Source organism: Geotrypetes seraphini, chromosome 5 (genome assembly GCF_902459505.1).
Source record: "Geotrypetes seraphini chromosome 5, aGeoSer1.1, whole genome shotgun sequence".
Lineage (NCBI taxonomy): Eukaryota > Metazoa > Chordata > Amphibia > Gymnophiona > Dermophiidae > Geotrypetes > Geotrypetes seraphini.
The window spans coordinates 44183340-44204647 of NC_047088.1; the positions used below are offsets into that span (position 1 = coordinate 44183340).

At 42.2% G+C, this 21308-nt stretch overlaps 1 protein-coding gene and 1 long non-coding RNA gene across 2 annotated transcripts in view; one reads left to right on the forward strand and one right to left on the reverse strand.

Annotated features, from left to right (window-relative positions):
- The window catches only part of LOC117360855, a 52545-nt gene extending 40280 nt beyond the window's left edge, over positions 1–12265 (reverse strand). The window contains exon 1 of the long non-coding RNA XR_004539538.1: positions 12138–12265. This is a non-coding gene — a long non-coding RNA (uncharacterized LOC117360855). The remainder of the gene's footprint in view (positions 1–12137) is intronic.
- A 124-nt stretch (positions 12266–12389) lies between these two features.
- Positions 12390–21308, forward strand: part of GPC4 (glypican 4) — a 213047-nt gene continuing 204128 nt past the window's right edge. Inside the window, exon 1 of the mRNA XM_033945374.1 lies at positions 12390–12807. Within this exon, the coding sequence (XP_033801265.1) occupies positions 12651–12807 (157 nt within the window). The 5' untranslated portion in view covers positions 12390–12650. The remainder of the gene's footprint in view (positions 12808–21308) is intronic.

Consider the following 21308-nt stretch of genomic DNA (forward strand, 5'->3'; position numbering starts at 1 on the left):
TATCTGTCATTTTTGGAAGAAAGCAGAGGCTAAGTCAGTTCTTATCAAACTATCTGTGGACACAACCTCATTTTGTAGCTACACAAAGCACAAAATGCTGGAGGCCTATCTCGGAATTGTGCCACTACTCCTAGTCCTTGGGCTGAGATCCTGCTGCCATCCCCACCTTCTGTAGAGTCCAAGCAGGCCTAGCTACAGTGCAGGCTTGATGAGAAATACAGTCAATTACTTTTTTTAATTGGCCTTACTTGTGTTCCCGGGATACAGAGGGAGGAGCCTAAGGTCCTAATTGGCTCAGATGCCTATGGCCCCTCCCCCTGTCATCTGTATATTAAGATTTTCCAGTCTACTAGAGAAGATCCAGGGTATTATGAAAAAACACTGGCATATCCTGGAGGATCAGAGATTAATTATTGCTTATTCTAGGAACCATAACTTGTAAGAGAAATTGGCCCCATCTGCATTTCCTGCATGGTTCAATTCTACCAATAAATAGGGTTTTATGCTGCTTTCTCCTTTGTTTTTTTTCTGCCACTGAAAACCATAATACAGGTCTTATTGGGATCCAGCCCTGAGAGAGGCACGCGTGCACCGCACCGCCCCTCCCCCGAACCTGCGGGGTAACTTGATTGGATCGCCGCCTGGGCCCAGCCACTTCGTCGGGATCCAGCCCTGAGAGAGGCACGCGTGCACCGCACTACCCCTCCCCCGAACCTGCGGGGTAACTTGATTAAATCGCCGCCTGAGCGGCGATTAAATCGATTTCTTCGCCCACTTGAGGGCCACAGAAAGTTTTGCCACTCAGATCAAACTCTTACCTGCTCCTGCCTTTAATATCATTTAAACTTAACATCCATATTGTCCAACTGCTATACTGTTCATGGTCTCTTATAACCCACTGCTTGTATCCCTATCTAGCTCATAATCTTAACTTGTTCATCTGCCCACAGTACCTCTCTCCCCACCGCTCACAAACACCTTACCCATCCCTACTATCTCATACCAACCCAACCACTACTCAATCATCTGTTTCTCCTCCCACCCTACATCTCCAGTCTGCCCTTCCCCCTCTCCCAGTTTTCCCCCCTAGCTACCTCACCTGTCAATAAACATGTCCAGCCCTACCCACAAGCTCACCGCCCTTCTCCTTCTCTACCTCCTTACTACAAGAAGCTGGATCCCCAAAGCTTCAGCCTTCGAACCCATACCTATCTACACTGCTTGGACTAGAATTCCGGGACACGATAAACCCCTCCGACCTCACCGACTCATTCAGGACGTCATAGAAACAGGTCCTTTCCCCATCCCCGTCATTCACACTACCCGCCACACACCCAGACCAACACAAAACAAAAAACGATCCCTTAAAAATTTACAACACACAGAACTCCTGCCCCCCCTAGAACAATCCATTCTCCCAGGCGCCTACCTGAACATTCGCTCGGTTAGAAACAAAGCCCAACTCTTCAAAGATTGGCTTGAAGAAACCCATCTGGACTTTGTACTTCTAACAGAAACATGGCTCATCTCCGACCAGGATGCCATCATAGCAGACATTCTCCCACCACACTACAAAATAATCCCCCTCTCAAGAAACTCCAAAAGGGGAGGTGGCCTGGCCATCATACTACGCGACCACTTCCACTTCCAAATCCTAGATTCCAAATTAACCAATGATCTAGAAATCATCACCTGCAAAATCTCTAAAACCGACCTCATCGATAATCTCAACATCACGCTATTCTACATCCCCCCTAATAAATGGAACTTAGCAAAAGAAGACTACTTCGAATTTCTTATCACAAATTCGGCAGCTGGCACCCACAACCTCCTAGCAGGAGACATCAACCTTCATCTTGAACAAGAAGAAAACCCCAGCGTTGCAGACCTATACTCCTTCCTCACATCACTAGGCTTCGCCAAACCCCCTTCCACCACAACACACAATAAAGGTCATCAGCTTGACATGGTCACTTTCCTCTCCAACCCCTCTACTACTTCACTCATAAGTCTCACTAAACTAAACTGGTTTAACACTCTCTGGTCTGACCACCTCCTATGCCATTTTGAACTATCCTGGCCCAAAAAACAACCAGACAGGAAACACACACCTAACCAAGCAAAGACAATGACCTGGACAAGAGAAAAAATTAATCCTGTAGATTTCTGGTCCCACTACACCCTCATTTCCAAATCCGACCACAACCCCAACTTCCACCTTGACTGGAAACACTTCAGCGACAAAATCCTTAACACCATCGCCCCCCCAAGACTCCGCAAAAAATCCTCTCGGCCCACAAACAAATGGTTTGACATGGATCTCGTAGCCATAAAACGCGAAGTAAGGAAACTTGAACGAAAATGGCACAAATCAGGGACCGACAATGACAGACTTAACTGGCGGAAAAAAGTCAGCGAATACAAAAAATCCATAGCTGAAAAACGCAGTAAATACTACTCTCAACTCATCAACACCCCTACTCTAAACAGCAAAGCACTTTTTCGACTAGTCAACTCCCTCTTAGACACCGATTCACATAAACGCTCCAGCTCAGAACTCCCGCCCCCGCAACGATCCTAGCTGACCACTTCGCCAATAAAACCAAAACCCTAAAATTATCACTTCCAACTCTCAACACGGAGACAATCCCTACCCTTCCAGCAATAGACATAACAGGCTCAAGGGCTGACATGACCTGGAGCTCATTCGAAAGCCCAGACTGGAACCTTTTTCTCAAACTCTTCTCAAAATATGCCAACTCCAACTGCCTATTAGACAACTGCCCACCCACCATCATTAAATCTGCTCCCCCCAATTCAAAGCCGAACTCTTCAATTGGATCTCATTATGCCTGTCCACTGGCCTCTTCCCGACCGAACTCAGCCACATTCTCGTATCCCCCCGCCTCAAAAACAACAAAGAACCCATCTCCTCCATCACCAACTATAGACCCATCGCTAACATACCACTCTTCCAAAAACTAATGGAAGGCCTCATTAACCATGACCTCATGAACTACCTAGAAAAGTTCAACATCCTTCCTGATTCCCAATCCGACTTCCGCGCAAACCACAGCACGGAAACAGTCCTAGCTGCTCTAACCAACTACCTCCTCCAACTATTCTCCCTGGGCAAAAGCGCCCTAGTACTCCAATTCGACCTAAGCAGCGCTTTCGATCTGGTCGACCATGATATTATGCTCCGTTGCCTTGACTCCATCGGCATTTCCGGCCAAGTACTCCACTTGTTCTCTAGCTTCCTAACTAGCTGTACCTATCAAGTCCACAGCAACGGAACCTTCTCCCATCAATGGCGTAATTCCTGTGGAGTCCCACAAGGCTCCCCACTCTCCCCCTCCCTCTTTAACATCTACTTGGCACCTCTAGCACGTACGCTAGCTAATTTAAACCTTAAATCATTCATCTACGCTGATGACATCACCATCATCATCCCCTTAACTTCACTCACCCAACAGACGGAACAACTCACATCCTCCATCCTCACCAAATTAGAACAATGGACCTCACAATTTAAATTAAAATTGAACACCGAAAAAACCAAAATCTTCCTAGCAAGCCCTACCCACAAAATAACAAACACCTCCATAAAACTGAACGGCCTAGATTATCCTATCAACCCCTCCATAAAAATATTCGGAGTCATCCTAGATAGATGCTTAACATTAGAAGACCATACCAATGCCCAGGTCAAAAAATGCTTCTGTACCCTCTGGAAACTCCGCACTATTAAACACCACTTCGACCACCTCTCCTTCCGCTTACTGGTCCAATCATTAATCTTAAGCATATTGGACTACTGTAACATCATATACCTAGGAGCCTACAAAAACACCACCAAACGCCTTGAATAGTACAAAATGCCGCCGTCCGCCTCATCTTCGGCCTCAAAAAATACAACCACATCAGCCCCTATTATGCTAAACTCCACTGGCTGCCGGTGGAGGCAAGAATCACCTTCAAATTCGCCTGCCTCTGCTTCAAAACCTTAGCAGGCTCCTCACCAATCTACCTATCCGAACACCTTGAAATTGCACGCCCCTCTCGCACACGAAACACCAACCTGTTCTCCTTCCCCTCCATGAAGGGCTGCCTCTACAAAAAATTCCTTGATCGATCTCTAGCATTCCAAGCAGGCAAATGGAACAAATGCCTCTCTACCCTTATCTCCAATTCCCCCCACTATCAAACATTCCGGAAGTTAACTAAAACCTACCTCTTTGACAAATTCCTCTGATCAACCCTCCCTCCTCCCCCTTCCCCTCCTGACCTCTCCCCCTAAACCCTCACGACCTCATGCAACACTGCAATCTGTAACGCTGCTGTATCTAACTATAGCAATTCTAACCGTTCTGAACATATAACCTAACTGCCAAAATAACTTCACAGCACATTTATTGTCAAAAAACGTAAAGGTAACCGGACCGAATTTGTATCGTCCAAAATGTAAATCTAACCTTAACGAAATTGTAACATCACGTAAATGTACAGTCTCTTCTTCTGTTAACCGCATAGAACTTCCATGGTAATGCGGTATACAAGAATAAAGTTATTATTATTATTATTATTGCTGTTCAGATTGTTTTGAATGGTTTTTCAGTTTATTCTCACTAGTCACTCCCTGTTGCAGACCCTCCACCCGGAGTTTCAGTCAATATGTAATGTTAGCATGACAGGATTTTACTTTTTATGACCTGTTCCTCTTGAAGGAAACAAGATATTTTTCCTCAAATTAATTTCCTGAACAAAGAATTGAAAGGAGCTTTCAATGAAAGACTATTATTATTTTTTTTAACAGGAAATGGAAATCTTCTAGCAGTTATATCAGTGGCAGATTCCATTGGGCTTTATTTTACAAGAGAAACCCATTGTAATTCCCAGATGAAGGAATGATTACCCTGCTTTAAGGCTGGCTTGAAATTGTATTATTTTTTCCCCAGGTTTTTGGTGCTCTTCACGTGACCTCAAGACTATGGACATTTCTTCCTAAGGATATGCACATTTCTTTCTCTGTTCTGTTTTAGTGTTATGGTGTTCTGAACTACTCTGTTTGTATGGGTTTGTTTATATGGTAGAATGTGAAAGATTATAATAAACATAAAAATAATTATAAACCTCATGGATTGTTGAGGTTTATTTCTTGTTCATTAGGGGCCCTTAGTCAATAAACAACTGTCAGGTAGGATAAATTCCTGGAATTAATAACGAAAATAAGGAAATGTGATGGCATTTTGTCTTCACAACACTTTTCATATTTTCTTAAATAAAAAAAATAAAAACCTAAAAGAGTGATAAAACTCCTCTGTTGATGCCCTAGTTCACTTTGGAGCTTTCCATTTACAATACTGATTCTCCTTTATACTGTCTATGAGTATACCAGTGGCTCAAGAACGCTTTACAATAAGCTTGAATCATAGACATAAAATAGATTAACTAATAAATAATATAAATTTAAAAACCTAATCCATTTTTCAAATAGCCAAGACTTCAGCAATTTCTGAAATTTCACATATTTTATCTCAAATCTAGGGCTCCTTTTACAAAGCCGCAGTAGTGACTGCTGCTGCGGTCATCGTTCTGATGCCTATAGGGATTTAATGGATGTTGAAGCGTTTGTCATGTGGCAGCCAACCACTACCGTGGCTTTGTTAAAGGGGGGGAAGCGCTAATTCTTACTGGGAAAGAATTCCATAAAGGAGGAGGAGCCAAGTTGTCTTTTAAACAGCAATGTTCTTATAGAGGAACTGAAATAAAATCAGCAATGTAAGCAGGAAATTCTCCATATACAATTTTAAATGTTAAGACACAGGATCTTATATTCTATTCTGGCAGCAACGGGCAACCATTGCAATTCACAAAAAAGAGGAGTAACCCTATTATATTTAAACTTATTAAAAAAACAAAAATATGTTTACCGCTGTATTTTGTAGTAATTTGAAGTCAAGATAAAAATGATGACACCATCCCAAAATAGAAAAAATTAAATTAATCTGGTTTTGAATAGATGAACATTGCTACAAGTTTTTGCAAATTGCCCAATGATAATAGTGGATTCAGTGGCGTAGTAAGGTGTGTGTGTGTGTGGGGGGGGGGGGGAAATGGCCCGCTCTGGGCACCATGTTGATAGGGGTGCCACCACCCCTCTTCCTCTCCACCTCCCCCACCTCTTCCCACTCCTCCCCTTGCCACGCATGCGTCCCTTTCCCTTCCCTATAGCTGTTTACCACCGCGGGCAACAACTTCAACGTGCTCCTTGCAACCGTGACATCTCTCCTGCTGTCACTTCTGGGTGCCGCACATAGGAAGTGATGTCAGAGGGAGAGCTGACGGGATCTTAAGAAGCATGTTGAAATTCTTGTTGCTCACGGCGGTGAACAACTAGAAGTATTTGGGGGGGGTGATTAAGACATTAAGGGGCCCTTTTATAAAGGCGCGGTAGCAGTTTAACACGCGAAATACTGCGCGTTAAACCACCCGCCGCGCTAGTATCTAACGCCTCCAATGATGAGGCATTAGGATTTTAGGCTGCCGCGGGGGTTAGTGCATGATGAAATGTCCGACGCGCTAACCCCCGTAGCGCGCCTTGGTAAAAGGAGCCCTAAGGCTCGAATTCTGTAATCATGCCATTGTTGGCGGCCACCTCAAAAGCAGCTGCCGATCACGTCTTAATCATGTGATGGCGCCGGGTACAGAATCGCGCTTCCAACAAGGGTAGGCACTGGAAAAGTAAGCCAGGGTTTTTCAGGCCAACATTTCAGGCGTCTACCTTTGATGTGAATTGTGCCTCCATAGGCGTTTTAGGACGCCTAATGTCACTTGCGGTAGCCACACCTACCGTGGCCTAAAGTACTTACGGAGGTGTGATTCCAGTGCCGACTTTTTAGGCACCAGGAGGTGTTTTGAAACTCGGTTAAAAACGTCATTTAAATGGCTTATTTTCTAAGCTTAGATGCCTAAAAAATTCAGCTTCAGTTAGAGAATCCAGGCCTAAATAATACAAAGCCGCCCTAGCGACTGCCACTGCAGTAACTGCCCTGAAGCCCACAGGGATATAAAGGGTGTCAGGGCATTTGCCGTGCAGCAGCCACTAGCGTGGCTTTGTATAAGAGGAGGTAAGTTAAGATGCCTTTATCAGCAAAATGCGCTGATCTTTACACTTAACACATGTGATGCAGCCCATTCAGGTCCGATAGACTGTGTCGCATTTGCCACACTGGCAATCACAACTGCTGCTTTGTAAAAGGGAGACGAGATAATTCATTTCTGTTCGACCATCAAGAGCAGAATCTAACCACAATCCCAAGCTGTGGATCTCAGATTGTAAAGAAATTACTTTACCCTCAAAAACTGGATTAAAATTTTGGACAAGGAAACTTTTTCCCTCCTATCCAAAGTAAAGATGTTTTTTTCAGTATTTAATTTCATCCTATGAATAGACAGACGTTCATTCAGATTTTTTTTTTTAAATATCATATTCATAAAATTAAATGTATTTATTTATTCAATTTTCTATACTGTTCTTTCAGAGGAGCTCAGAACAGTTTACATGAATTTATTCAGGTACTCAAGCATAATTCTCTGTTCTGGTTGGCTCATAGTCTATTTAATGTACCTAGGGCAATAGGGGAGCAGGTGGCTTGCCTATGGTCACAAGGAGCAGCGTGGGCTTGCATGCACAACCTCAGGGTGCCTAGGCTGTGGCTCCAACCACAGTGTTGCACTCTCAGACGTAGTATGGTAACAGATAGCATGGTAAACGTACTGCCTCTTTTACAAAGCTGCGCTAGCGGCTGTTGCGCGGCAATGGCCCCGAAGCCCTTTACATCTCTATGGGCTTCGGGGCCTTTAGCGCAGTTCAGCCGCTAGCGCGGCTTTGTAAAAGAGACCGTTAGACAAGATATTAAAACAGAGCTAACAGCATGGTCAAACATAATATGAAACGGTGAGACATAGCATGGCGAGTACGGTTCAGCAAAACAGCGTAGCAAATGGTTTTACAAAGCATGGTTGATATGACTTGGCAAAGTGGTAAGGCAAGCATGGAGGACATGGAATGGCAAACATTGTGCGCAACCATGGCATGAGCGATTGTAGCAAGGCAGACAGTGTGTGTATCATGCAAAGAATTAATTACCGGATAGATACTCTTCAAAAAACACGTTAAACCTATCCAGCACAACAATCTTAACCCAACATCCAACACTCTATAAACCCTTACTACTCTCTAATTTTTTTTCTAATTACCAAACATTATCTAAAACCCATAATTCTCCCTTAAAATTTTATCTCATCGTTTATTCTATTACTTCAAAGTTGAAATGTAATTCTTGTTTTTAGTTTGGATGTAATCCACCTTGAACTGCAAGGTAATGGCGGAATAGAAATCACTAATGTAATTTAATGTAATAATATGAACATCATTGGCTTAAACAAAAATTTTAGTCTCAATGATCTGCGTTCTAGACCCAGAATACAACACCCCCCCCACCTCCCTCCCCCCAAAAAACTCCACACCAAACATAATTAAACACAAACAAACATACATTAAACACAAACAAACATACATTAAACACCGGAGACAGAGAAGGTCCCTTTGGAACACTATAGGGAAAAGACTTGCACCCTGGGCCACAATAACATCATCAGAAAAATTGCCATTTATTTGAATTTTGAAACAAGGTTTGTTATAAAGAACTTTTATCCATTTTTTTATAACAGGCAAAATACAACTGAGAACTATATAAATTATAAATTATAACTTATAAACAATATAAAGTAACCATAGTGATATTGTCATTGCCAGAAGGGAAGAAATATTACATTTATTCAGTTTCTAATTAACAGAAACACAATCATAATACCCATTGATGAGATAGTATATTAAGGGCTCCTTTTACGCGGTTTAATGCGCGTAATAGCGCGCGCTAATTTGCCAGCCGCGCTAGCCGCTACTGCCTCCTCTTGAGCAGGCGGTAGTTTTTCAGCTAGCGCGGGGGTTTGCGCGTGCTAAAAAGTTGCGTGCGATAAAGCCGCTAATGCGGCTTCATAAAAGGAGCCCTAAATCTGTGAAATATAAGTTTCAAGAGGTTTCCAAATCCTACAAATTTTATTGCATCTATTGATTTTTTTTTCTGCAGCCTTAAGTTCATATTTATAGATAAGACAAATTGTAAGCCACCAAAAGATATCATTCAGCTTTGTGGCAGTCATCCAACAGCCAAGAATCATTTGGATTGCAAGTGCTATTAATATATCAAATAAAAAATGTAAAGAAGGATGTACTGAACGTAAGATGATGATGGACAGTGAAATCAAATGATTGATTTTCAGAATTTTTTGGATAGTTGACCATATCTTTTGCCAGAGATCATATGTGCTAAAGTGTCATCATTTTGATTACAATGCCAGCAAAATTTGGTATTGGCAATGTTTGCTCTTCACTTTTTAACTGGAGTCCGTATTGCCCTGTGGGCTAGGAAATATAGAGATTGAGAAAGACCGAGGGTTCCTTTTACAAAGATGTGCTAATGTTTTAGCGTGCGCTTAGCAAGCGCTAGAATGCCGTGCGCGCTAGCTGCTACCGCCTCCTTTTAAGCAGGCGGTAATTTTTCGGCTAGAGCACGCTAATCTTGTGCATGCGCTAAAAACGCTAGCACACCTTAAAAGGAACCCTGATTGTATAGGTCTGTTGACTTTATACCAAAAAGTATTCCCAATCTACAGTTTGATCAGCAATTTCCAGATCTTGTTCCCAAACGTTTGTAAGACCAAGATGTGCATGAAAAGAGAAATTATTAAGAATTTTGTAGACGGGAGAGACAAACTTTCCTTCCACTAATCATTTTTTTTCTTAGATCATAGATAGAAGATGTTTCTTTCAAGTTATCCAACTTCAAAAATATGTAGGCTACTGCAGAATCACAAATCCAACATCTCATTCAATAGGATTCCTTGAGTAGTTTATAGTGGATCTCAAGTGTTCATAGTTATACCGCCACTAGAACACGTCCTGGCGTATAACTATCTTGTGAACTATCATCGGTTTACTAACTTGATTATTACACTGTTTAATCTAATTTCATTATTATCCGCTTGTGGTCCAGAAGTGATGCAAGACACCGTTAGTTTCGCCGTGATAAAAATAGGTTGGCGATTCTTTATTTAGGTTCCAGCACGAGCAAACGGTGCTGATAAAAGTATTCATACTGTTCCTGAGGAAGCTCTATTGTTATAAAGAGAGCGAAATGGAAATCTTCCGTCGTTTCCAGATGGCCGGGTAGTACATCTATACCTGGGCTAAGTACTATTACAATATTGATATAGGAAGATTATTCAAGTTAAATAATCTTAGTGTACGGTATAATATGATAGAAAAAGATAATAATGAAATTAGATTAACCAGTGTAATAATCAAGTTAGTGGACCGATGATAGTTCACAAAATAGTTATACGCTGGGACGTGTTCTAGTGGCAGTATAACTGTGAACACTTGAGATCCACTATAAACTACTCAAGGAATCCTATTGAATGAGATGTTGGATTAGTGATTCTGCAGTAGCCTACATATTTTTGAAGTTGGAGTGCATAGCACAACTGTGTTTACAAAGTTCTTTCAAGTTATCAACATTTATGGAGCTCTTTGTTATTTTTTGTTTAAGGCATGACCAATTAAAGTATTGGTTTCTAGGTAAGTTATATTTTTGTGAAAGTTCTTCAAAAGAATAAAAGATATGGATAGAGCAAAGTTGTTTCAAGGACCAAATACCATGAGAATGCCAAAGAGGCCAGAATATAATCGAGTAATCAATTTTAAATTTGGGATTATACCAAAGTGACATATTACGGGAGTTCCAACAACCAACTTTAAGACATTTGTCTAATAATAATAAGGTTTTATGAGTGTCTAATAAAAGTATGATCTTGGGAGGTATATAATTTGAGAATAAATGTAAAGTAATTGGAAACATTTCCCATTTAAGGTGCAAGCATAGAGGTTCTTGTTCTTTCTGCATATCTGATGTTACCCATTATGAAACAGAGAAGCAGTATGATAAGAATAAAAATCAGGAAAGTTACCACCACCCTTATCCTTAGTAGATTTCAGAGTTTTCATCCTTGGAGGTTTAATTTTTCTAAAGGAATTTAGACACTGTTGAATAAATTTGTTTGCAAAATTATCTAGAGCAGTGTCCAGGTAGTATCATCAATATATAATTATTCTGTGGTGTCAGTACCATTTTGATTGTATCCAGCATACTCCACCAGGATAGATTCAAAGGTGACCATTTTGTGGTAGCTTCATTAATGACAGTCAAACTTTTTTTTTTTTTTTAGTGTTAATGTATATAATTTGTTCTAAATCTTTATTAAGCCAAATTTTTAGATATTTTAATTGCATTGGGGACCATTTAAACTTGCATGTTTCAATATTATGTTGTGTAGTATACTGACTGATTCATTGGCACGATCTCCGATTTTCCCCAGTTTATTTTGTATCCTGAGAAAGTAGAGAAACTATTCACTGTAATCATTGTTTGAAGGATAATCCTGGCTGGGATAGGAACAGAAGGAGATCCTCTGGATAAGCAGCAACTTTTATTTCAGTGTTACCAGTACCTATCCTAAGAACCTTTACCCAATTAACAATGTCTGAACCACATGGGAACCAGTGAAGAACTCTAAATAAACCATGTTTTCTAAAACTATGGGTGATATTTAGAAGTATTATTTACAGCAGTGGTTCCCAACCCTGTCCTGGAGGAACACCAGGCCAATTGGGTTTTCAGGCTAGCCCTAATGAATATGCATGAAGCAAATTTGCATGCCTATCACTTCCATCATATGCAAATCTCTCTCATGCATATTCATTAGGGCTAGCCTGAAAACCCGATTGGCCTGGTGTTCCTCCAGGACAGGGTTGGTAATCACTGATTTACAGGAACTTAAATTAGTCTATGTTCTCTCGGTTAAAAAAAAATAGTATGGATAGCAACAGAAAGTTGTGAGCCAGTCCAGCTTTTACTTTACACTGTTTACACCTAAAACAGGTAGAGACGCCCCAATTAAGCTTTCAAAAAGACCTGGAATGGCTCACAGAGTTATGCTACGGAAGTACCAACCTTGCTAAACTACTCTGTGTTTTTTTTTACATCTCTCCCTGTTCTGCGACGGACGCTGAAGTCAATCCGAAGTGGGAGCCCACGTCACGTGGCCGCGCAGCCCAGAAGCCTTCGGCTCAGCGGTAGTAGCGGCGCGAGGGCAGCTGGTCGAGGAAGAGGGTGTGGGAATCCAGGCTCCGGCTTTTGGGTGTCGCCGGCGCCGCCTCCGCCCCTTCCCGGCCCATGTGCCGGCTGCCCCGCTCGGAAAGTTTGCAGAGCTGCAGCCAATCAGTCGGGAGAGCGGAAGGCGGGGGGGCAGAGTCGCGGGCAGCTGCAGCACTTTGGTAACTTCGGAGGAAACAGGAGTCTCCCGTCGCTAGCCCGTGCGAAGACCCGAGCGGCTCTCTGCCCTCCCCGCCTCCGTTTCACCCGGGGCTCTGGCCTTCGCTTGCTTAGTAGTAAAGGAGGGGGGTTCTCGTCTTTTGGTGTGGTGCTTTATTCCCTCTCCCCCCCTCCTCCTTCTCCTCCCTCGCCATGGTCCGGATGAGTTTCCCTTCCTTCGTTTGCACTTTAGCTGCTTTCAGCCTCTCGGCCCTGGCCGAGCTGAAGTCCAAGAGCTGCTCGGAAGTGAGGAAAGCTTACATCTCCAAGGGCTTCAGTCAGAACGACGCGCCCTACCACGAGATCAATGGTGAGTGCGGCGAGCGCGAGGGACGCGGCGCGCGGGGAGAGCCGGGGGTCGGCCGCGCGCGCGCAGCGCTCCGGCTCTGCCTCGTTCGGGGGGACACGCGCGTGCGAAAAAGCACTCTGGGACGCGATCTAGGAGGAAAGCTCTCCCCCCCCCCCTCCCGTAGCCTTCGGCGTTTTCTTTGCTTTGTTTCGGCTCCAGAGGCGATCGGTCGTTTTTCCTCAAAGTGAAACTTGAGCCTCCTGGAAAACTTGCACGTTTGCAACTTTGCGGACCAACTTGAGAGGGTTGAACGGCGAAGCCGCTTTTTTCCTTCTCACGTTGTTCGGAAATAACTTTTCCGCCAGCGATATTTATGTTACGAACAAGCAGGTTTAGTTTAACCTCGGGGTTAATTGCAAACGCAAGTACAGGCATTTGAGAAGAATGATTACAGGAAATCTTAATCTCTTTTGTTTGGGGATGGTTATGTAAATGAAGAAGGCTAATCCTCTTGGGGGGGGGGGGGGGAGTGCACCTTTTTACACTTGAGGTGTTCAAAAGAATCCCCTTTGGTTGTTTCCTAAAAAAAAAAATGTATTCTATAGTCGAGCGTTGTTTGTGAAGAATTCTTGCTTAAACGATGATAAATTGTGATGAGGAATTTGCAGATGGCAGCTGACCCCATTTGATGCATTCCAAACCGGGAGTTCTTTTGGTAAATGATAGAGACTCAGCCCAATGTGCATCGGTCACTAGTAACATCCGTGATCTATAAAAGTGTTTCTGTAAAGAAAGAAAATAGCAACACTTAGCAGAATCATAGCGCTTTGAAATAGGGTTTGCAGCTCTGTTTGCTGTACCCATTACACTTGGGCTGTTGTATTGTGCATTTCTTGACTGTCAAAACAGGCAGAGGAGGGTAGTTCATTTTGACCTAAAGCTTGCCTTTTTCAAATGTTATAATTTATCTCATTTTTTTAACGCATGACGTGAAAAAGGCGTCCCTTGTTCTCTTAAAGACTTGGGCCCTTAGATTTGTTTCCTGGAGCCCTAGCTAGGATTTAAGAAGTGTCCCTAAAATTACTGAGATGCATCTGTATTAAGTTGAGATCGTGGAGTTCTGTAAACAATATTGCATGAATGATACCAAATGTTTAGTCTGAGAAAATAATGCATTTTAACATTGGGCAGCAAACATGGGCCCTGTTCATTTCACATGGGTTTTGTACACTAGAGGACCAGTGGAGTTCTTTAAGTTGATTAGGTGTCTTGTGCTTGAGTTAATTTTTGATCTTGCAGAGTGAAATGTGTGTTATTAACCTAATTTCACATGCATTGACCAGATCTACAACTTTCCCTTCCCATAACACCCCCCTCCCCCCTCTGAGATGCTGTGGGGGTTGGCATGGCACATTCCCTCTGAGACTCCACTAGGGGTTTGATGTATAAAATTTTCTCTCCAAGGAAAACCAGTTTTTTAAGGAGTGCAGAGCCTGTGCTTTTGAAAAAGGCCCACAGTTAACATTTGTGTCCTGCTCAAAAATCTCATCCTAGTACAACACTGAACCTCAAAGCAGATGCATCAAATAAATGGTTTCCTGGGAAGTTGTCATGTGGTTTCTAACACATTTCTAAGAAAAGTAAGGTTTATTTACACAAAAGCGGGCATAGGGATCATCTGACTTTTGCAAATGTCTCTAAACAGGCAGCATTAGACTTCATGAATAATTACATCTTGCATAGTACAGACAGATTTTGTTATTGTTAATATTTTAATGACAGTGAGTGGCTTTTCTGTTTATATAAAACCAGTTTACAGTTTTTGCACATATTTCTCTAGATAAATATGTGCCTATCGGCCAATTTATGAGGAGTCAGCAGTAGGAAACGGTAGCTAATGTGCTCACACCCAAAACATTTTATTCCGTTTGCTTCATCCTTCAGCCCCCTCCCAGGGCTTCTGCTTTTATTTCCCCCTTTTCAATGACCTACTGGACTGCATTCTCCCCGGAACAAAAGAAGTGCCATTTTAGCTGGAATCCTTAGGAGACCACCAAGGACTTAGCTCATGCCGTGCAATTTCGCACCACTTCCAACAATAAAAAAAAATGCATGACTGAATGACTGAAAAATGCAGAATGGTAGAGGCATTCATTTGAGTCTAGGATACTGTCACAACACAGACAGACCCACGTAAATACTTTTTTAGACTGCTAATATAAAAGCAGGGGTAATCTTTTTTACCATGGCTGTGTCTTTTCAAATATGCAAATATTATTCTCTTCAGTGGCATAAAGTAAAATGAATTTTGCTGGCTGTACTTTCTCCATTGTCAGCTGTGCCATTTGTAGTTGGGTTTCCATACAACCCCAAAAAATAATAGTGGGCTTTTCATTTCTAAAGATGAGGGCTTAAGAGGTACTAGATGGCATTCTTTTCTTCAATCTGAGAATAGTCTGAGCAGCTAAGGGATGATTAAAATAAAAAAAAAAAAACTGTCATTGGTCCATAAAGGAGGTATAATCAATGTGAAATATTTTTAATCATTATGTACTTACCCACTGTAATTTAGATGGTCTGATTTGTTTTCAGGGGTGTCGAGGAGTGCAGCCTGCTGGCAGGGCTGCGGTTGAATATCCTGAACTGCTTGTTAGTTTGACCCCAAGCCTTTGAAATGAGAGGTCACACACAGAAATGTGATAATCAGAAGGGATTATTTCACAAGAAAAAATTTTCCTATTTTAAAAGCATTAATTAGGGTATATTCCTCCACTCTCCACTTCTTCCTAGCTACTAAGTAGAATAAATAAGGAAAAACACAGGCAGAACCAGTGGCTTTTGTGGTCTCTTAAATGGATGAACCTTCTTGCTCAGTAAGGAATTGGATGCAAAGGAATTTTGACTTGCTTCTTAACTGCTTGGTGTTCCAGTGTGATTTGAAGTCACACTGAGTAGGTGACCCAGGGCCCTGGAGTCTCTTCCCATGTAAACACACAGGGCAGTTCTATTATCGAGGCCCTAGAGGGCACCTATGCAGCATCTGTTCTATGCTAGTATAACAGGTACAATATACACCTATAATGCAGGCTTGGGCACGTCTACCAGCCTTAGAATTGGTGTAAGTATTTGTGCCTAAATGTTGGAGATATCAAAAATATTGAAACCTAGGACAAACTGTGTGCATATTTCACAGGGAGCACGCTAAATATATAATCGCCACTGAATTGATTACATAGTAACATAGTAAATGACGGCAGAATGATCTTTTTCTTAGATAATTTCTGGGCCAGAAACCCAGAGCTCTGCCAGGTGTTATATATTTTTGTATTACGTGCCCTCAGTGTGTGATCTTTCTTAAGCTATGAGGACCAAATGTCCTTAGTGGGCCTCGCCCAATAACTTAAAACGCTTAGATCGTCTACAGGTTAATAAAGTTTCCCATCTACGCATTATCATAGGTGCACATTTGTGTGTGTCGTGTAAATATGAAATGTGAAAAATCACGATCTAACATTCTAGTGGTGTGTAGTCCCTGTGAAATAACACAAATAGTGATAACAGCAATTTAATTCAGCACTTATCGTTCAGGTGATTCCAATTCATAAGGGAGCTGGAACGATGTAATTAGCAGCATCCATGAAGAGGTGAAGTTTCTTGTCGCCGTAAATTTTTGTTAGCAATAGGGAGATAAGCACATGGATGAGTATTATATGAACGGGACAAAAAAAAAAATCAGCATGGAGTGCTATTCTGTAAACAGCCCTGCGGGTTGAGTCATTCCTGTACTGGTATTTACGCTAGTTGAAACCTGGTGTAAATGCCTGGTACGTGCCTGGTGTAAATGCGTGGCACAATGTTTTGGAATGCTCCTCTCCTGGGCTGTGGCTCACTGGTTGAGCTGCTGCTGCCTCTGCACCCAGAGGTTGTGAGATCAAATCCCGGTGCTGCTCCTTGTGACCCTGGGCAAGTCACTTAATCCTCCAGTGCCCACCACTTTGAATGTCAGCTCTGAAATGCCAAAGGCAGTATACAAGTCTCCATTCCCTTTCATCAAACCCAGTATCCTGTTTCCAACTGTGGCCAACCCAGATCCCAGGTACCTGGCAGAAACCCAAAGAGTAGCAACATTCCAGAGCTCAGATTGTGATGTCATAATGCCTCATTCCACCAATGCCTAAGCCAACCTCATCGGTGATGTCACAATGGCTTGATTGTCCTATGCTTAGCTCACATAAGAAATGCCAGACTGGGACAAAATGAAGGTGTGGCTCACTGGTAGAGCTGCTGCCTCTGCACCCAGAGGTTGTGAGATCAAATCCCGGTGCTGCTCCTTGTAACCCTGGGCAAGTCACTTAATCCACCAGTGCCCACTGCTCTGAATGTCAGCTTTGAAATGCCAAAGCGACAAAAAGGTGGTATACAAGTCCCCTTTCGAGTTGTGCCCTTGGGCAGTGGTTCTTCAACCTGTCCTGGGCGCCCCCCAGCCAGTTGGGTTTTCAAGATATCTTTAATGAATATGCAGGAGGCAGATTTGCATGCCCGTCGCCTCTACTATATGTAAATCTGCCTCCTGAATTATCATTAAGGGATATCTTGAAAACCTGACTGTGTGGGGGTCCCCCCAGGACAGGGTATTTAGTTATGCAGGGTTATAGTGCTCGGGCAGATGAATGTGCAAATCCCAATTACTGCCAATTAACTGCAAAATTTGATTGTTGCCATCAATTAATTGCTAGTTAATGGCCCGTTAGCCAATTAAGATGTCTTTGTATCTTGGATTCATGACCAAGATATAGAACCTAAGGACAGTACCGGGTGGACTTTTAAAATAGCAAAGAAAAAAGGCATTTTAATCATAAAGTTGTAAGACGTGTACAGGGCAGACCGGATAGACCATTCAGGTCTTTATCTGCTGTCATTTATTATGTTACGTTATCCTCTGGATTCTACATAGTAGAATCTATAAGTAACACATGTGAGAGTTCTGCCCACAGATGTGTCATGTGAGATATGCACAGTGCATATCAGGTGGAATTTGATCACATGCATGTGCACACATAAATATGAATATTCTAAATATTTAATGCAATCTTAAATGCTAGCACCCACTTTTTTAGAATTGCCCCCAGATTGGGCAGAAAGCCTAAGTAAATTAGGCCTGCACTCCCGTATGCCCATCCACAGCATCCCCTATCTCCTCCTCTTCCTGAGAGATCCAACATCCCTATCCCACACTTCCTTGAATTCAGATAGTCTTTGTCTCTACTTCTCTACCGGGAGACTATTCCACACACCTACCACCCTTTCTGTAAAAAAAAAAGAATTTCCTTAGATTACTCCTGAGCCTTTGTCACCTCTTAACTTCATCCTATGCCCTCTCATTCCTAAGTTTTCCGTCCGCTGCTGTGTTGCAAGAACAAAACTTGGTCTAGGTATAATAAGCTAGTAGGGCAGGTAGATATTCACTTTGAGCCTTAGATGGTAGCTGCTGTGGTAGTTACCTTGACTTTTTTTCTGCTGGACTTGAATGCTGACTTTCTTTTGGCTTGGAAAAGTGTACATGTATATCAAATTCTTCTGTGTGTGGTTCAGTTAAGGCAACACTGCATCACACTTGCATTTATTCAAAATACCTTAGAGTATAATTTTTTTTCAGTCGATCTGGTCCTACCTCCAACCCAAGGTTATTTTTTTCACCCTGCTGGTGTGGTGTTTAGTTCTGCTTCAGTCCTATGTTTCCCTTTGCTCTGCAGACAATGTAGATAGTTTTGCACTGTATTTTGAAAGGGCAGTTTGCAAGGTGTGCAGGATATTTATAAGCAAGGAAAAGTCTCTATTAGGAGAATAAACTGTAAAATAGACCATTTCTAAACAGAAGAACCATAAGCTTTATAACCTGTGTTGTGTTCATTTTGTTCGGAGATGTCCTGATGAGAGCTCTAACCAGCAAAAGTTAAACAGAACAGCAGATGTATGCTATCCCCTCAGGAGGGCAGAGAGGAAGACCAAACTAATGTCGGTACAGAGCAGTATTTTGCAAGGGCCAGATGTATAGAATTGCACTCCTGAACTTCCAACTAGCACACAAATTTGAGTGCACACATTATAGAATAGTGTTATGCTCATCTGATAAGTCCCTCCCATCTATGACCTTATTCTCCTCTGTCAACTCCAGACTCCGTCCCTTCTAACTTGCTGTTCCGTATGCCTGGAACAAATGCCTGAATCCCTACAGTGTGCTCCGTCGCTGGTAGTATTCAAATCCAAGTTAAAAAGCTCACCTCTTCGATAGTGCTTTCAATTCCTAATGCCTCTCACCTTGGGTTCTGCGTCCCCAACCCTATATGTCGCGTCTCTGTCCGAGTTAGATTGCAAGCTCTTCTGAGCAGGGACTGTCTACTAAATGCGTACACCTTTCAGCGCTATACAAGTGATAAATAGTAGTAGCAGTAGTGCCTAACTTAATTGTTTAATTGGGTGCCATTTGGCATTAAGTACCAATAATAGCCCTTAAGTGGTTCTAGTTGGCACTTGTGTGATGGAGAGTGTGGCACAGTAGTTAAAGCTACGGCCTTGGCACCGAGGTTGAGGGTTCAAACCCACACTGCTCCTTGTGACCTTCGGCAAGTCACTTAATCCCCTCCCCCCCCATTGTCCCAGGGACATTAGATAGATTGTGAGCCCACTAGGACAGATGGGGAAAAATGTTTTGAGTACCTGAATAAATTAATGTAAACCGTTCCGAGCTTCCATGATAGAACACGGTATAGTATTTATTTATTCCATTTTCTATCATAACACCTAATGCTATAGTGTACAACTAGAAAGGGGGCACTTTGCCCATGGGCAGATCAGGGCTATGTCTTATAGTTACCCTCCTAAGTTATTTATCATTTTGTGTGCATGACCACATGGTGCGCCTGCAATTAACTCATATGTGAAACTTTTTTTTAATTTCTTATTGCTTTTGCGCATTAACTCATATTTTAATATTCATTTATAAGCATAATACTTAGCTTAATCACCTGGCCTCTGGCTAGGGATTATTTTTAACCAACATGTTTCGCTGTTGTAGCTTTATCAGGGCCAAACCCTTAACTGTTCAACCGCCAGAAACTGTGACCATATAAGTGGTGCCGCTGAGGATCCTAGAAACATGTTGTAAAAAAGTTTTCAATACATAAGGGTATATTCGAGTGGTAGTTAAATTTATTACTACTTGTAAATTAAGGTTGTGGATATAACACCCTTGTGAAGAAATTTAGTTGAGTGTGCAACTCATGTAGATTTATTCTCTCTTCTTTAGAGGCAACTTCACATGCAATTGCTGTTATAGCATTGGCGCTTAGGCCTAGATTCTGTAAAAGATGCCTTAATTATTTAAAACGCAAAGAAACCAACAATGAGGCAAAAAAATGGTCAAGGGTTCCGAGAGTGGTTGCGAGGAACAGAAGGCACCGCAAAAAAAATGAATAACAAAACTAAATATAACTCAATCAATTAGGCACGTGAAAATGAAATAAAAAAAAACTTTAAAAGTGAATTTAGGTACCCTCAGTGTGAGGGATCGGCGACGGGAGCAATGCTCCAACGCTTCACACAACAAGGTAGAGACCAACAGGCCACCACCTGCACGCCATCATCGGGTACCTAGGGTGTGCTTCAAATAAAAATAACACTACCACCATCAAAAAACAGTGCACAATGAACACAGGTGAATTCAATCACAGCAACCACTCGGGGAACCCCCCAGCCAGCTCCCAAAAAAATAAAAGGAAAGCAACTTAGCTTCAATGAAACTTCATCCAACGTCCAGGGGAGCGAGGGCAAGGCAGATGGAACACCACAGAACCAGGTTTAATTATTTAAAAAGCTTAATTGGTGCTGATAATGAACAATTAGCACCTCATAAATGGCTTAAATTAAAATTAATTGGATGGTTGGCGCCTACCAAGGTACCTACTAGAAAGTAGGCGTGGTTAGGGGGGTCAGTTTGTGGACATGTTTGACATGGTAGGTGCCTGCTTTGGACTTAAAGTGCTGGTATTTAGGCCAAGGAAAGTCCGCCATAAATGGCGACTAAGGTTAGGATACCTACCGCTCCTTAAATCTACTTTAGACGCGATTCTATAAACAGTGCCTAAACTTAAGATTAACATGCGATAAAGCTTTGCATTTCTCAGCGCCTGGGTTTTGGTCTCATAGTTTTCATGTCTAATTTTGGCGCACTTCTTTGACTCTATCCCCAGGGCTGAAGCTGCTTTTGCCGGGCTACACCTGTAACAGAATGGACCAGAAGAACTGTACACACAATGAGACAATAATACTTTTCATAGTAAACAATACAGAAACATCAATATTCTTGACGTATTTTGTTCTCTCGCTGCTCAGAAAACTGCATTTATTTCCCCCTCTAATGTGTTGTCGGAAGCGAAGGCCTCACGCAATGTGTGAGATAAATGGAATAACAGCTTTGCTTGTCTGCCTGAAACATAGAAAGAAACATAGAAAGATGACGGCAG